Here is an 18,286-nt window from a genome sequence, read left to right on the forward strand (position 1 = left end):
GGGGGTGAGGTGGCAAGGAGGGGCGGGGAGGAGGAGGTGGTGGTGGTTTTAGAGGCACAAAGGAAATTTTTTTTTTACAGCAGCCGTCTATCACCCTTATCAGTGAGGAAGGCTGGCAAATTATTGGGATGGAAATGAGCCGTGTGGCCTGGCCTCCGCCGCCGTGCCATCGCTCCGCGCGCATCGAATGTGGCTTAATTGTGTGGCTGCTCCGCACGCATCAGGGGAGCCGTGCGGTAATCTGCTCCTCGCTCGCTCGCTCCCCGCTTCCACTGCCGCCGCCTCCGCCGCTCTCTCCTCTCGTTAAACGGGGAGCTTAATTTAAATAAAGTGTTATCTGCAGCTACCTGTGGTCTTTTCTTAGCCTTGGCCGCACGCCACACCGGACGCGACCCGGGATAATTATTTATTTCCAACGTTATTTATTTTTTTTTCGCTTTTTTTTTCTCACAATTAATTTAGCTTTGGGAATGTTTCATTTCGTTCCGTGATTAGAGCCACACTTTTAGTGCCATTAATTTCCTTGTGAAGCGGCGTTGATTTCCTTGTGCGGCTTCATTAACGCATTCAATTCGTCGTCCTTTCACCGGCCGAGAGCGCAGAAAGATGTATTACCCCGCGTGAAAGCGAGGGACCTTGGCTTGCTGTGGTTAAACGGGGGAAGTTGCACGCGCTTTAAAAGTCACGCGTTCACAGTTTCATTCCACATACCCTAGCGAATTAAAGATTATGGAGCCACGTAAGGAAATGTCTTCACGGTAGCGGATCAATGCAGAGTCACTCAGTGCTGCCCGTGGATTCACACACTCGCTGGAGGACACCACTGCAAGTTGTGTACGTGACACCATCGTCGCCATGTTTTATCCACTGCTGGATGGGGGCCTCCTCGGTCACCGCATCGCGCGGCGCTTTCAGGTGCACTTCTGTGGCCGTCTGGAACGCTCTTCCTTCCGATATTAAATCACCTACATTGAAAAGTTATTTCTTTACAACTGCTTTTTGTGTTTCGTTTGATGTCCTTCCCCAGCATCTCCGATTAGCACTGTTGGCTACGTACGGTGCGAAAAAACTTTTACATACCATACAAACAGTCATCATCTCTCACAGTCTCGCCATGCAAGGATCTGTCTCACGACTCCAGCTTCTGCACGCAAGACACTTTCATTGCTCCATCTCCACAGTATACGTTCTATTGTTATTGTTTTCGTTATTATTCCGTGGCGCGTTCCCTCCTCTGGCTGAGTCTCCGTTGCTATTCTCGTGATCTTCGGCCATCGTCTCTTCCAGCGCCGTGCCCAGCCCCAAGCCCACGTAATGTTCTTGTCAGTCGCTACGATGTCTCCAACTTGCATACTTGACAATGCTGGAGGCTAATTAACGCCGTGCGTGTGCGTGTGCGTAGCATTGTCCCCTCACCGCTGTTTAGTCAGGGCTTTGTTTAGCACCCAGTGCCAGGAAAATGTAAATAGGTTGTTATTGTTCGGGAAAAATGGAAGGAACCGGATAGAGATGAAGACCTCGCAGAGACCGTCTTGACGACGACACGAAGAGATCGGTGCCAGAAACACGTGGCCACTGCTTGAGCATATTGCCACAAGGCGGAGAGGAGAGTAGAAACAACAAATGGCGACATGTGCAGTGGACACCTTACGAGCTATCCGCCCCATTGATCGTGACGATGACGGTGATGTTTAGCCGCCGCTCCGGTGTTGGTGCCGTCGGGCCCGGCACTCGCTGAGCGGCAGTCGGCCCGTCTCGCTCGGCCGCCTTCAGTCGTTTCCTCAAACATCGTCTGGCTTCTCCCGCAGCGGTACATCTCGAAACTTCCCGCGAGGGTGCGAGGGGGGTGGACTAGATATTTCAAGCTTAATAGAGGTTTCAATTTTTTGTGGGGTTAGTTCGCGTAAATATATAAATGTGTCGTTAAAACCCGCCACCACCCGACACAGCCAACTAGTAAGGGTTGTCACGTAAACAGAACGTGGCCAATTCGTCACGAGTACAGCACTAACCGGTGTGTTGGAGAGCCAAGCCACAACATTTACAATCTGAGTACGACGTTTTGCCAGAAATTACAACCAGCTTCATCAGGCGACAGCCACATTTGTGGAGAAGTCCGCCTGTCTCGTTCCTTACGTCGAGGCGCAGACGTGGTGACCACGCTTCTGCGCTCTTGTGCAACGTGGGGCGGGGGGATTAATGAGTCAACGTACAAAAAAAACCTCTTATGGATGATATTGGTCGCGAAAGCCTACGTGTTAAACTATTTCAAGCTTGTTCAATCGGGCCCAATATTAATAGCAAATATAAAACATTAATTGTATCTCCTCTGGTAAAAATCAATAAAATACCAATTCTTGGGGGTCTCCAGGGGGGGAGATGGCCCCCCACGTCCCCCCCCCCCCGATCCGCCACCGCTCTGCCGGAAGCCCGCACCGAGCGACCCTGTCTGCCGCGTGCCTGCCGGTCCTCGTATCTGCACGCGCGACGCTTAATTGGGGTACGGGCCAATTAACGTAATTAGCACGAGATGTCGGGCGGGGAGCCGCGACGGCGGGCGTGCGGGAGGGCGCGTGGGAGGAAGCGCCGTCGTCGCGCCCAGCGACGATGCACCTCGTCGAAGGCGCACCGCTCTGCGCCGCCCGCAGAGATCAGCAAAACAAATCGTCCTCGTCGGGCCACGGTCAATCCACCGCTGGATGAAGGCCTCCCCTGCTTTGCCTTCATCTCTCACGGTCCCGCGATGTCAAAAAAATCCGAGCGGCCTGCGTTGGAGCTGATTCCATCTCCGCAGTGGATGTGCCCTTGGGCGCGTTCCCTCCTTTAGCTGTCAAATCATAATGACAATAATCGTCTTTAGCCAGGAGAGCATCCGAGTCTCAAGACTCTTTTTGAGGAGGGTCCCGCTATATTGTGGGCGCTGCAGTGGCTAGGAGATGTTAACTACCTCGTCTGGTATGCAGGACGTCGTGTGTTCGATCCCGACCCTGCTGCTGTATATTTGGAGTTTGCGTGTCTCTCTCTCTCCCTGTGGGTGCGTGGATTTTCCTGGCGTGAGGCTAAGCGTTGGGGGTTGCTCTGCATGCGACCGCCACAGATGTTCGTCCGTCTCTTTGTGGACGAGAACCTGGACCGCATGGTGCCCATCTCCAAGCAGCCCAAGGAGAAGGTGCAGGCCATCCTCGAGTCGTGCCACCGCCAGTTCCCCGAGTTCCAGGAGCGAGCCCGCAAGCGCATCCGCACCTACCTCAAGTCGTGCCGCCGCCTACGCAAGAACGGCCTCGAGCTGGTGAGCGCGCCCACTCGCAATTCCTCCGCCCCCCTCTCCGCCCGCCCGCCCATTTATTTTCCCTTTGCAGCGAGTGCCCGCTGGTGGTTCAACGTACCCCTGTCACTGACATCGCTGAGTACGGCCCAGGACTTTGTTTCGCATGGCCCATGGCCACGCTCTGCGCTGCACAGTTGGAAGGAGGAGGCATGCCAACGCTCCACAAGGCCTCAGGATGTCGCAATTCAGTAGCAAATCAACCTTAAATTTAACATCTGATCGGTTGCTCTATATCGGCCCCACGGGAGGATTAAAAAAGCCGATGAATTCGGGCCCAGCCTGATCAGAGTTTGGCGTCAACCGGTGTGTGGATGCCTGCCAACCGTTTGTATGTGTAGTGGGTTCCACGGAGGCAGACACTTCTAACTTGCAGGCAACACGTTTATCACACAGCCCAACGGGGCTAACAACATGAACGTACACTCTAGACCCTAACAGTTTAACGACTCTACTTTAACCGGGTACCTACATAACCGAGTCAGTCAGTAACGGCCTGACTGACCCACGATGCCAAACAAAGACCGAAGATTGAAGAAACGTAGCACCGAGGGTTGATTCCAGAGAACAGCCCCGCTCAGCTCACACGATCCCCCTTCTCATCCCCTGAGCGTGGCCTTGCTCCGCCCTCGGCCACGCCCCTTTTGAGATCTTCCCAGAAGGCTCTGGGACCTCACATCACATGTCCCCTCGGTCCCCTTCTGCCCCCCCCCGTCCTTATCCTCTCCTGGTCATGTGCCCTCTCGGGTTCACCCAGCCTGTCTCGTATGCCACACGTACTCTGGTGACAGAGAGAGGCTCTAAGACGCACAGTTACATTCTTCTCATAGTGTCTAGTGCTAACACCACAGTGACTCAATATACTTCACTACAGATGCACTCTCGACCCTCAAACTACTTTCGTGTCCCACCGTAAAGGACAAAATATTCGTAGGTTGGGAGCCACCGGCCTAGACAATATGATTGTGCAGTAACAAGTTTATATTACAATTAACATCACGGTAAAACCGTGTCATACCCAGCTTGGCCCATCTAGGTCACACACTAGATTCCAGCGTTGAGAGTTAAATCAGTTTGATTTCAATCTTAATTTTGGAGCTTTCGTGACTGCAGGAATTATTCTTTGGTTTTTTCGGTAAAGTCACGTTTATTATTTTATTTTTATACGTGACTTTACCGAAAAAACCAAAGAACAGTTTGATTTCGTTGACAAGCCACAAACAATCTTTGCCGAACGTAGGAAATATTTCCCTCTCGTGCGGATCAAGAGGGCTCTTGACGTGACCCCCTGACGCCACCTTCTGGGGGCCATGCAGTGGGACACGGGGCGGTGCGCTGCTGCAAATCTGCAAGAGCTGCGAATGGAAAAGTCTCCGTCTCATCGAGCAAACAGCGGTCGCAACGGTTGTAAAATAATCGGCAGGACAGAGAGAGAAAATGAATCTTCAGCAAAGGGCAGTTCTGCCGTGTGTTGGCCCAGCAGGCCCCAGCCTGCCCCGTCCGACACCGCCCGCGGACTCATTTCTCATGCTAGCAGCAGAGAGGTCAGAAGAGCCGGGGGGTTGCTCACCATTTACCCCATCGCCATGTGCAATCTGCAAATCGATTCCCTGCTCTGTAAGCCGGTCAGCCGCTGGGTACACGGTCACGGCGCGAGACGCAGAAGCGTTGAGTCGGTGGCGGTGGCTCGGGCAAGCCCGCTGGGAAGCGAACCTTGGGATTGCGAGCGGAAAGCGAAGCATGGGATTGCGAGGCCTGGGGATTTGCGAGCGGAATCGCAGCGGCAGGCACAATTTCATCCGCCGGAATGTGAACATTTCAGGAGACGATGACACGTTCGTATATTTTTTTCACGCGATTCAAAATTAATGAACGTCAATGAAGGAAAAGATATATAGATTTACACGCAAGTGAATGTACCGACGACGGGTGCTGCGCTCATCGAAACAAATATTTTAAACGAGCGTCACGAGTGAGTAGGTAAATAAATAATAAATGGCGAATATTAATCGTGAGGCCCGTGGAGCCAGCTGCACGGCCTACATTTAAATCGCTCGCCCCCACCGTGCATATCAATGCGTCTTCAAAGAGCCGGCACTGGCGGAAGGTTGGCCCCTCGAGGTGGTGGGGTGGGGGGTAGGGTGGGGCTGGGGGCGGGGAACGGGTTTTTCAAGTCCTGCTCCTGGACGGACAGGAAGTGTCCCCCCCCCCCCAGGAAGCTGTATCGTGGCTTCTCGCCCCCCACCACAACCCCCACCTCGACCACCGCCACCGCCACCCCCACTGCCACTGTGCTGCCATGAAACGCAGCGAAGGGCATCATCAATAGGGGGGCAGCCCGGGTTTAGTGGGGGCGCCGGGCGTAGACCAACCGAGCGACAGATAAGGGTAACCCAAGCAGCGCGGGGGGGGGGGGGGGGGGCTCCAGATTCATTAAACAACACGGGCGCATCAAAACGCCAGTCCCAACTTCAAATCCTAATCAAACATAACGAGCTAATTAACATAAAACGGCAATTAATCTCTCACATCTCTATCTCGCCCGCATCTCCCGTCATCTCACTCAACATCTACACGTGTGCTTACATTTCTCTAACCTCGCCACACCGACACCTCTCGTATTTATCTCTGCCCTGTCATCTCACCGGGCTTTTATAATTCACGCTTCGGGGCCCCCGATGGCAGGGGAGGGGGGTGGTGGTGGGTGGGAGGCGAGGCACCACACCGCTGGGGTAGGGGCCAGGTGGAGGAGCGCAGCTGAGGGCCAAGACAACGGCGGTGGCGCGTGGGTGGGGCGGTGGGGGGAGGGGGGGCAGTGGGGGGGGGGGGTTGGTGGGGGGGGATAAACAACAACGGCATCCCAGGGAACGCCGCTTGATTTGGCCGCGCGCTGCACACGCCCAGCGCCGCTCGATGAGACCCGGCACGGAGCGGTCGTTGTTGTCGTTGTTGTTTATTGTTGTGGGTTCGATCCCGAGCATGACGCCTGCTGTGTATTTGGAGATTGCATGTTCGCTCTCTCTCTCTCTCCCTGTGGCCGCGTGGATTTCTCTCCGAATCCTCCGGTTTTTCCCTCCACATTGAGAAACATGCTATCAATTGCCACGATGTTGTTGAGAAATCGTTTTGTGGCCAGGTGGCTTCTGAAAAAGAGCTACATAGCTTAGAGAGCCTTATTTGATGAAAAAAATATAATAGTTTAAGAGTTTAGTAATTATATTTCGCTGCCTTCTCCCACTTATATGGTTACGGCACTTGACTTTATTCTTTTGGCTTGCTTTCTTTGTCCCTTCTCTTCGGAAATCAATCTTTTGCCGGCAAATGCCTTAATGGGGCAACCTTTAAGGAAACGCTCAAATGTCTGAAGCCAGCGCTCCGCGGGCGTTAGTTTCTCCCTGCGCGCTACCGCGGCGCCACGGTTTTGTCGGTCGTGACCAAAAAAAACCTTTGTTCGATTGCAAACTTGATGAGCGCGCCCTCGCTCCCATCCCCGCTGCCGGCGGCGACGACGATGACATCCGGTGGCTCGGGGGGGGGGCCGTCGGAAACGAAGCGACCCCCGCGGCGTTGCCCCGCCGCTGTCGTCGCTAGAGAAAGGTTTGCTGCTCGCGGGTCGCCGGCACGTGTGGGCGGTGGGACGCCTGGGACGAGGTGGTGGTGGTGATGGAGGTGGTGGAGGTGGGGGGGTACGACCGAAAGTTTTTTGTTTGTTTTTGCGTAGCGCAGATTTCACGCGGCAGGTGTTTCGACCGCGAGGAGGGGGTGGGGGCGACTCTGCCCTTTGGAGGAGGCGCGAATGAAAAAAAACGTGCCCGCCGCTTTAATTGCCCCGCGCTCATTGCGCCCATTGTGCGAAATTTGGAAAACGCAGACGGGGTAACTTCATCCGCGCCGCGCTAGCAGGTTGTGCCCACTGGCGATTAGTCACGGCAGATTCAATTTCAACTCGCGTCCGGCCAGACAGCGCAGCGGTGGCGCAGCGGGCAGCGCGCACCATGCCACGAAGCCCCGCGAGCGTTTTCTGAGCCGGTACTGGCTGCACAATGCTCCACCGTATGCACCAACCCACACCGACGATCATGGCAAAGTATGGTCACACACGAGCTGGAGCAAATGAGTAACCTTTCGACGGTGTCCTACCTGACGCCTCGTGCAATTGCTTTAATTCCAGCGATGTGAATACAAATTTAGGGGGAGCGTCCGGGAGAAACGGGCTCCATTACTGTCTACCAGGCCTCAAACAGTGGAAAGTACAGGGTGGTGCGATGGCACGGTGATTTGGGCACTGCACTTACAAACTCAGCAACCTGGGTTCAATTCACAGCCATGGCTGTTAACATTGGTGGCGAGTGACATCTGAACTGGTCTCCGGGTCCCTTCACCAACCCGTGCTGAGCAGCGTGGTGAAGTATGGTCAACCTGCGCTGGGGGCCGAGCGAGAACACAGCCGAGCCGTGGCCATGAACACGGCCCTCTGTGCCCGCGTGTGACCCCTAGCACTTCGGCAAGGAAACCCGGCCACTTTAAAGCAGAAATAAAAACCCAGACCACGTCGAATTCTGCGTCTTCACCTATATTCTCTCTCCGTATTCCCTTCGCGTGTTCAGCTTCGTCCGGGCCACCCCTTCACCCGCAGCAGCCCCATTACCCCCCCCCCCCCCCCCCCCCCCGCATCGGTGAGACCTGGCCGTCGAGTCGGCCCGTGGAGATCGCGCGTGCCGCTCCGGCGTGCCGCTCGTGGAGGGCCGGGGTGCCGCGCCTCTCCCATGGTTCTCGTTATGTCCCTTCCGCTGCCGGGTCGACAAGCGCCCTCGGCTGGAATGACAAATGCATCTCCACTCGCCAACTGTCACCCAATTTGTCCTTCCCGTAGCCGCACGTGATGGGGGAGGAGGGAGGGGTGGATTGATATTTTTTTGTCTTTTCATTCAATAATCAGCAACTCGGGCTGAGACCATCAAAGAGAAGCCCCGCGCAAAGGTTCCCGCGCGGATCACGGAGACGGCGTTCAGTTTTCATCATTTCTTCCGACTTCAGTGTCTGCCCGGAGGCCTGAGCTCCGAGAGGGTGGTGCCGGAGAGACGGCGCTGACAAGCGGCGTGCGATACCTTTGGGGGTGGGTGGCTGCCACTGGCGCAACTCCGCGTTCCTCTCCATGTCACGCGCGACGGTTGACGCCCCGGCTAACCGCCTCGTCATTTGAGGTTTTTTTTTCTCCGCGAACAGCAGGGGTGGGGGGCGGGTTGTTGAGAATCGCCTTTAACCAAAATCATCCTGAGCGTGCCAGGGTCCCGTCAGGGGGGGGGGGGGGGGGTGAGCCTGGATAGCGCTCGGATGGCGGGTGGGAAGAGTTGGGGTGGGGAAGCGACAGTGTCACCATGCATTGAGAAGAGCCCTGCCCCCTTGCTGCCGCCGCCGCCGTTCCGTAGCGGGCAGCAGAGGGCAGTGCCGCAAACCTCCGTTTGCCCCTGTACGCAGGTACAGACAGCGAGCACTTGCTGCGTGCTGCGCGCGGCTTCCAGCGCCACGGCGCCGACGCGCCGTGTGCACGTGCAGGGGCCACACCGCCGCTCGCCATTGTTGCCACTGCTTTATAATAAAACGTCTCTCACCTGCGCGCACGCCGCAGCGGGGATATCAAATGGCACGACCTGGTTACACCGGTATCTAGGGGCAACGGCCACAGCGGCAGGTGGTCAACAAAGCCAACGGCGTAATCTCCTCGCCACGAGGGAAGCGGCAGCAGCAGCAGCAGGAGGAAGAGGAGGGGGGAGGAGGCGGCACGGGTACCGGGGGAGCGGCGCCGGCGGGAGGGGGGGGGGCCGAGCCGCCCGCCTGCCCGGAGATGTTGGGAGGGAGTGGGGGGTTGCTGGGGGGGGGGGGGGTAACTGGGGGGGGGGGGGGGGGGGGTGAGCGGTGGAGGAGGGGAGGCCGGCGGGCCGGCGCTGTGGACGGGGGACGGAGAGACCGGCCCGGGCGCAAGTGCGCGCGCGATCCTCTTACAATTCGGGGGTTTTTCGCGCCCACGCTGTATGGGCGGACCTGTTGGGCTAAAGAGGAGCACCAGAATAAGAGCGCGCCACCCTCCCACCGACCCCCACTCCCGCACAGATCCCACGCTGTGCCGTTCCTTGAGCGATCGCCACCAAAGCGGTAACGATCGTCGTCATTTTGGCAGCTTTATTGAATAGAGTGCCGTGGACCAAATCGCACCCGAAATGCGCTGTCAGATCCGGGAGGCTAAGCAGGATTGAGCCTGGACAGTGCTTGGATCGGTGGCAGTCGTGCGTTTAGCAGATTGCTGTTGTAGTCTGCGGCCGATGCTGCGGGGCTACACGGTGAGCAGCAGAGGGCAGCGCGCCAACATTCATTGTTGTACTCTACTTCTACGCTCCCATGTCAACGCTCCTCGCCGTCACCAGTCCCATGTTGACCAGCGCGGTGAAGTATGGTCAAATATCCCCACAAGGCACGTGCAGTCCTGGGGGTAGGCCCTCGCATCTCGCAGCGGGCTTGATGCTCGCGTTGCTCTGACGGTACGCGCCGAGTCAAATCGCCAAAATATTGTTCGCTCCGCGTATTTGGTCGTTTGCAACAATCCGTACGATGAATCGTCGGATGGCCGCTCGTGCCGTGGGGCGGCACCTGGTCTCTCGCTCTGGGACGCAGTCGGTGGCGGCGCCCAGCGGTAGCGGCGGCGGTTGCGACGGCCGCTCTGTGTTGTGATAGATTCTGCGGAGCGCCGATCGGTCGATGGGCCGGTCGACAATTAAATTTTTTTTGCGACGCCGCTGCACTTCCGTGGCTCCGCGGCTGCGTATCGACGTGCCGGGGGGAAGGTGCGAGCCGTGGCAAATCTCTTGTCGTTTAAAGGCCACTGAGAAGCAATCAACCGGGACGCGGCGGCGCGAGCGATTGGAAGGTGCGGCGTGCGCCCCGCCCGCGTGCGCTCGGAGTTGTCGCTATTGCTGTGGCGGTGTCGTATCTCCTCCTTTGAAGCGAACGTCCCATTATCACACGGGGTCGGCTGTGCTCAGATTTTCTTTTCCAATCTGCTTCCACTCTGTCGTCACATCCACTGTCCACATATCTCGCTCCACCGCGTCCCTCCCATCTCGCCGCGGCTGACCCAGCTGCCCTGCACCTGTGGCTTCTCCGTAGCTCTTCTCCTCGCATCTTCTTTGTCTTTTTTCAACACGTGCCTCAAACCATCTCGTCTCCCTCTTACAGCCTCAATGACCAAGGCTCTACGTGCGTTGAACTTCATTCGCACCGTACGTAGCCAGCCGTGCTAACCGGAGGTGCGGGGGAAGGACGGATATTCCCAACATCTCAGCATTCTCATCTCTGTGCTGTCAAGCATCTTCCTTTCCTCCTGAATGCCCGCATCTCAGCACCATCTGTCAGGAACTGGTCCCATCACTGTTTACATTGCGTTCGCTAACCGTAGCGTTATGCCAACTCAGTCCGTTGTTATGACATTACAGTACAGTATATATTTGACCAAAGAGCTGGGCCCCGGTACGATGGGACGGCGATGCCCCCCCCCCCCTCACCTGGGCCCCCCGGGTGTTCGCGGCCAGGCAACGCGATGAACCGGAGCAGACGGGTGCAGTTGTATCTGTGCGGCCTCCTTTCCTTGAGAGTCCGCGCTCGTTTTCATCAAAGAAAAGGCTCGGCCACTTGGTCAATTAATGGCCCGATCGATTCAGCTTTTATTCAAAACCTGCCATTGAGCACAAGTGTGTCCTTCGTGTGTCAGTCGACAGCCCAATCAGCCAAAGCTGGGAAATAATTGTAAGCTACGTGGTGTAATTTTGCAAGCCAATCCCATTGCATGTCATAAAAAACTTGTAGAGAGTGGAGGAGATGCGGTGCCAAGCAGCCACACGTGCGGTGATTGTTCACCTGAGCTCACACACACACACACGTGCGCGTTCTCACTTCATTAAGGTTGCCACCTTTTACACAGACCAAACCCGGATGTATCTCTCAGTCAGCAAAACTTTGCAGTGTATACTTTAACAAAGTTCAACACAATTCCACCAAATCAATCTCTGCCGCCCGAGCGCAGCTGCCAATTCCCCGAGTGCTCGAGTCAAACCCGGGACAGGTGGCAACCCTCTGCATCATCGACCCGCGTGCGTGCGCACGTGCGCGGCGCATTTGGCGCAACCAACAAACACCGACTCGCTCGCATTCTGGGCTTCCCTTTTCCCCCCTCTCCTCCTCGCTAGAGAAAGGCGCTAGAGTCGCGAGGCGGCTGGTAGCGCCGGAGTTTCTTCGCTTTGAAGGGGCGCCACGAGTACAGCGGCACGTGTGTCCGCGGTGGGCAGTCGATGCAGCTGCACGCGCGCCCGTCCATTGCACTCTTCCCCGCAGCAGCCCCGGCTGCCCACTTGCCCTGCCGTGGTTTTCTAATAACGCGCTCGGGGCAGCCGCTGAGCTTCGCGGTACAGCGTGCTCACTGCCGCGGCGCCCCCCCCCCCCCCCCCCCCGCTCGATCGCTAGCGGGAATTACCCGAGCGCTCCCGCTGCGGTGAAAGCGAAGGAGGAGGGGGGGGGGGGTCATCTCGCCACCGTGGTGAGATGTTAACTACATCGCCTGGTTTACAGGAGGTCGTGGGTTCAAACTCGACCCTGACAGCCGCTGTATATTTGCAGTTTGCGTGTCTCTCTCCCCGTGGTCGTGTGGATTGTTGTCCAGGTCCTCCGGTTTTAGCCTCCACATTTAGAAACACGCGTTTATAGCATTTGGATGCTGTAAATGTCCACATGTCAGGCCACTTCGTTGAGCCATCATTTGTGATAGCCAGGTCGCTTCTGAAAAAGAGCTACATTAGCTCAGTGGGCCTTAACTGGTAAAATAAAAAAAAATGCTTAAATAATTTTACAGTATTTGGAGCAAGGCCGGAGACGTCGTGGGGGATGGCGACGAGGAGGCTCCTACGGCCGAGGAACGTGGGGGGTGGGCCCCCGCGCGGCGCCTGTGCGGTGACGGGCGCTCGCAAAGTGACCCTCCGCCGGGCGATTATTTCTGCGAGCGCGTCGGGTTGTTGGGGGGGGGGGGGGGGGTGGAGAGGTCGCGGCGCCTCCGTGACCTCGTCATATTTTCCCGTCAGGGCTCAAATCGACCGCTCGTGCCTGAGCCCTCGTGCAAAAAACGAATTCTGGAGCTGAACCCAAGGCACCACTGCCGGACCCGAGGAGCAGACTGGCGGTACCGGCCGCAACGGTGCCGTACCGAGGGGGGGGGGGGCGTTGGGGGGGCACACTGGAGGGGGCTGACCAACCCCCGCTGAAGGCTCAGCCCGCTCTTAAATGATTACTATCAAGAAATGTCACAAAAAATTTGTGCAATACGATGATGGGAATTGCAGCCTTTCCTGCAGGTGGACACGAGCAAATCGTAGCGTCACTCGTTTCATTGAGCTTCTAACGTTTGTTTAAAGTTTGTTTAACATTGACTGCGTGTTGCCCCCACGCTGCCATAATAATTGTGAGAGAAAAAAACTCTCAAAACACCGTGGCCTTAAAATCAGTGGCGGCTCCTGCAAAATCTCTCAGGGGGGGCAAATGTCTGGATGATTGATAAGGATAAGGTCCACCCATGCAATGGATAAATTAACAGCTTAAGCATGTAAAGGCAACTTCACTTCTTTAATATTAATGAAAAAAAAAGTGACTCTTACAATACATCTTGTTTGTTTCTATACTCACTATTAATACAATCCACTCAAGTTTATTTTATTAAAGATTCCACTAGGTGGCGATAAATTATATTGTTGGATGAAACGTGCTTACGTATGATGACGTTAGCACGTATGATGACGTAAGCACGTTAGTGCATGCCCTCCCGGAAGCCATAGAGAATGCATTGGAGCGCCCGCCGTTCGAAAAAAAACATCTTTCAATGTAAGTCTATGGGGCCACTCGGGGCGATTCTCAGCCGGAGTGAAATCGCCCAAAAAGAGGCGGTACTCCACAGAACGTAGCATGACGCTGATTGGACTATATCCAGAGGCACAGTGACGGCTAGCGTGACTCTGTGGTTCAATGACATTGGTGGTGCGTCGCCCAATCGCCCTAGTGAAGAAACCGCCCCTGCTTAAAATATAAATATATAAAAATGCCAACGTTTCACAAATTATCCCTTTCCCACGGCGTATGCATGTGCTACGTGCTATGAAGCAGGCCCGTTGCCCAAATCATCACCTGCACTTTTTTCTTTCCTTCAAGGCCACGGTTGTATTGACAAATGTGTTCCGCGAGTTGTTTCCCCACCACTACACAGGGTTGCAAACCTGTACGCCCTCGTCTCCGGCTGTTTGCCCATCTCGGCGGAGTTTTACTTCCCCCGTCACTGGGACTACACAGGGATCCGTGGGCTCTTATCAGCAAACCATGCGTGCACACACGCACACGCGCATACACGCACACACGCACACACGGACACACGCACGCACACACACACACGCACACATGCGCATACACACGCACACACACACACGCACACACACGCACGCACACACAGGCACACACACACGCGCACACACGCACACACGCACACACACGCGCACACACGCACACACACACGCACACACGCACACACACACACGCACACACACACACGCGCACACACACACACACGCGCACACACACGCACACACACACACACACGCGCACACACGCACACACACACGCACACACGCACACACACACACGCGCACACACATACGCACACACACGCACACACACACACAAACGCACACACACGTTCCCAGCAACAGCTGAGGCGCCATGCGAATTCCCAGCAGTGGTCGGTATGACTGCACCTAATTCGTCTCTTACACTCGCTAAAAAGAAAAAAAACTCACAACAACAACACGTTTACTACTCTGGTGATGCCGGAGGGGGGAGGTGGGGGAGGAAAAAAAGTGTTTGATTTCGTGTTAAAGTGTCGTAGGTCCCGGAGAATTTACCTCATCGATGTAACATTTACTTTCCCCGATCTTAATTCGTGTTTCGGAGGGGGGGGGGTGGGGTTCTTTCGATTCGCGAGACTCCGCGCCGACGTTCAACGGTTCCCTTGGAGCGAGCAGCGAGCGCCTCGTGGCTGATGTTTTTGCAGCGTAATCAGTGTGGGTGCGAGAGGCGCGGTGGATACGAGGACGAATTAGTCTCCCGCACTTAACGTTTCGGTCCGTTCACTGCCCGGTCGAACGTGGTGCAGATCACCGCCGTGCGACGACGATTGCCCTTTAAGTCCGTGCATTTTTTAGGTTTTAATCGGCTACGACGGGTGGTTCAAAGCTCACCGGAACCTTCACTTCTGGAAGTCTTTAAAGCGCAGTGAATGGAATTAAGCCGACCCGGTGTTGCTGCACGGTATCTCGCTGCTCCGCGCGAATCTCTGCCATCAGTGATCGCAGCGCTTGTGTCACACCACGAGGGTCATTTCAGAACGTCCTCGCCGCCGCACACCGACTCCCGTCCAGCGCCACTCGGGCTCCCTCCTGCGTGAGAGAGATGCAGGAGGTGCGTGTCACTCCTGTTCGTCCATAATAGAGGTTGTTTTTGGGTTAGATCGCGTAAATATATAAACGTGTCGTTAAAACCCGCCACCACCACCCGACACAACCAACTAGTAAGGGTTGTCATGTAAACAGAACGTGGCCAATTCGTCGCTAGTACAGCACACCGGTGTGTTGGAGAGCCAAGCCACAACATTTACAATCTGAGTACGACGTTTCGCCAGTAATTACAACTAGCTTCATCAGGCGACAGCCAGATTTGTGGAGAAGTCTTAATTGTTTCGTTCCTTATATAGAGGCGTAGATGTGTTGACCACGCTTCTGCGCTCTTGCGAAAAGTGGGGGGGGGGGGGGGGGGGGGGGGGGATTAATGAGTCAACGTACATGATGCATGTGTATTATGCGAGCCCTTTGACTCCTATCCGATTGACACTTTTTCCTTCAGCAGAAACTCCGTCGCACAACGCCGCAGCGCCACGGACACTCGACGCCACCGTTCACTGCCCTCCGGGGAATTCCCACAATGCCTTGCGCACCTGTGACTTCACCTCACACGGGAGTTGCCGCTCCGCGAAACGCTCAGTGATTTGTCGTTCTTTTAGATGATCTGCAACAAGAAGTGCAGGTTAACCTTCCCTCCAAACATCGCAAATTACACGCGGGCATAAAATTGCCGGGATTGAAGGGTGAATCTTTCCAAAGCCAAAGTGAGCCCTGCAGACCCGATGGTGTGAATTCCACATTCCTAAGGCGTGGGCGAGTCATCCCAGAGGACAACCGGCGTTGATTTCCCCAGAAAGTTGTATTTATTCTATTGACCCCGGAGGAAAGATAGGCTGAGTCAATCCCCAACCAGGATTCAAATCATACCACGCCTATTATTTATTGCAATGCACATTACGCAGCTGTTTGTAATCACTGGGAAATTAACTGCCTTCATCGTTACTACCTTGACATAACATAAAACGCACTACGGTGCTTAATAAGCATAATATTATTTTAAGGAACACACAACGAATTGTAACGGTAGCGTGGTGCATTGTGGGCTAGTCGCACGGTCACGTCTCACCTTGACTCAAATTCCCGAGTGAAGCAGCGTAACGATCGCCGCATTGCAGCGACCTACAAAGACCTAGAGATGTTAACTCCTTCTCCTGGTATACAGGAGGTCGTGGGTTTGATCCCGATCCTGATATGCCTGCTGCTTTATATTTGGAGATTGCATGTCTCCTTCTCTCTCTCACCATGGCCGCATGGATTTTTTAGAAACACGTGTTTAGAGTATTTGGCAGCTATAAATTCCCGTGTGATAAGCCACGTTGTTGAGCGATAATTTGTGGCCAGGTCACTTCTGAAAAAAAGCTACATAGCTCAGTAGGCCTTACCTGGGAAAATAGAAAAAATGTGTTTAGTTTGAATGTAATCGGGACACACAAACCCACACGTAGCAAATTTACGTTTGCGAAAATTAAAGTAGGGTCATTACATCCTGGGCGTATTCGCTGCTCGCGCTTCTGAGTTGCTAATTTGCTTCATGAAGCACCGCAAAATAGCCTCTTAGAATCCAAAATGTCACGGGTCAAGCTGACAAACAAAAATAAAAAATTCAGAGATTACCGGAGGTAATCCAGTAGGCACTATATTGGAAGTGTTTTTCATCCCAAACGAGGTTACAGCTCCACCCCCCCCCATCACCACCTCCCCCCACTGCCCCCCCCCCCGGTGTGTTTAAGGCGCTCCCCGCACCGCCACGTAGATCCGCCTTGAGAGTCGTCGTGGCTCTCAAGGCGTGGGGGGCGTACGACTCTGCCGCTTTCCACGCTGCAAGGATGTGGCGCACGGGACTTCTGGCAGCCACCGGACAAACGTGCCAACATTGGCCCAGCGTTGTCACGTGGCTGAAACTGTTGCAACATCGTTGGCCCAACATTCCATGTTTACTGGGCACTTTATAACAGAGAGGTATTCTCGATGTGGTGTGCTGGATGTGGATAAATATATCTCAGTCAACCCAGGGCACCTGGGTCTGTCCGGTGACTTCCTGCCAGCGGGTGTTCGACACTTGACGTGGCCTTGACGTGGTGACGTCACTGCCACTTAGTGGCGAATGGCGGTTGTTATTGTTGTTGTGGATATATATTCCAGGTTGCAGAGTCGACTGAGGTATGCACGTGAATATTCATAGCCACGTTCAAAGGGAGCGGTGTACTGGATGTGGTGTGCCGGATGAAATTGAGCTTCGGGTCTTGGCTATCGGGGCCGAGCGTGGGGCAACGTTGGTCAAGTGAGATCCGTCTCTTGCATGCTCGTCAGCACCGCCGCGGCGAGTCGTGGATGCAGCATCAATGATGCGCGTGGAGAGCACTCTGCTCAAGACAACAGAGCGAGGAGGGCAGAGCCACGTCTGCACGTGTGGTTTGTGGAGCCGCTTGGAGCTTACCTGGCGGTATTCCGTGGCATTAATAATGAAGTGTGGCATGCGGGGGTGGGGGGTGGCTGCCTGTGTGCCTGCTGCCTGCTCGTAATATTCGCCTCACAGCAACCCGGCCAGTACCACGGGCCACGCACACACAAAGCGTTTGGTGTGATTACGAGTGGACTCGGCTTGCTTGTGAGCCACGGATTATGGGGGGTGGAGGGCGTGGGATGAGCTGGGCAGCATTCACCCCGGCCGGCCGGGCGGGCGGGCGGTCTCTCAAACACGAACGCGTTTTGGAATAATAAAACACAACGGGGAGCAGAATACCGAGTGTACGCGCTCATTGTTGGGTGGGCGAGGCCGGAGAGAAATATCACGGTTTTTATCGCCACCCCACGTCCCCTTTTATATGATGGCGGTGGTGTTGGGAGTGTTGGTGATGGTGATGTTGGTGGCGGTGGTGGTGATGGTGATGGCGGTGGTGATGGTGGCAGTGGCGGTCGTGGAGACAGTGGTGGTGGTGGCTATGGCTTGGCCCGTGCACATTTCCCCGGTAAATTGCCACGGAATTGAGTGCGCGGCGGCACTGAAAGGGAACTCGCCCCAGTAATTGCGCCGGTGCCTCGTGCCGATTGTGGACACCCACTGGAGAAAGGGCCATATATATATATTTTTTTAATGCCCTAAAGCACCACGCTGGGTATAAGGTCCTTCAGGTTATTTAAAGCTCACAATCAGTTATTGCTCACGTGTCTGCGGCTACCACCAGTGAATTTTCAATGGGACGATATCTCTCGGCCGTGAGTGCGTTCGCCACGGCGGATCGCGGCGGATCGCGGCAGATCGTGGCGGCTCTTTATCCGCGCGGCCGCAAAACGCGGCTGCTCCAACGTCGCTCCTCGAGCGGGCGTGTGGGCGAGTGGCCGCCTTGGCGCCGCGTGGCCGTGGAGCGTCGCTTCATTTCCCGGGGCAAAGGTCCGTCAGGCCGTAGTCGCGCATCGAGGGGCC

General features: G+C 55.4%; 1 protein-coding gene across 1 annotated transcript in view; it reads left to right on the top strand.

Annotated features, from left to right (window-relative positions):
- LOC133347897 (nucleolar protein 4-like) overlaps positions 1-18,286 on the top strand; it is a 146,405-nt gene that overhangs the window by 110,251 nt on the left and 17,868 nt on the right. The window contains exon 8 of the mRNA XM_061560632.1: positions 3,098-3,289. Coding sequence (XP_061416616.1) covers positions 3,098-3,289 — 192 coding nt within the window. The remainder of the gene's footprint in view (positions 1-3,097; positions 3,290-18,286) is intronic.

The sequence above is a fragment of the Lethenteron reissneri genome, chromosome 26 (assembly GCF_015708825.2).
Source record: "Lethenteron reissneri isolate LAM-NWPU_2019-01 chromosome 26, ASM1570882v1, whole genome shotgun sequence".
NCBI lineage: Eukaryota > Metazoa > Chordata > Hyperoartia > Petromyzontiformes > Petromyzontidae > Lethenteron > Lethenteron reissneri.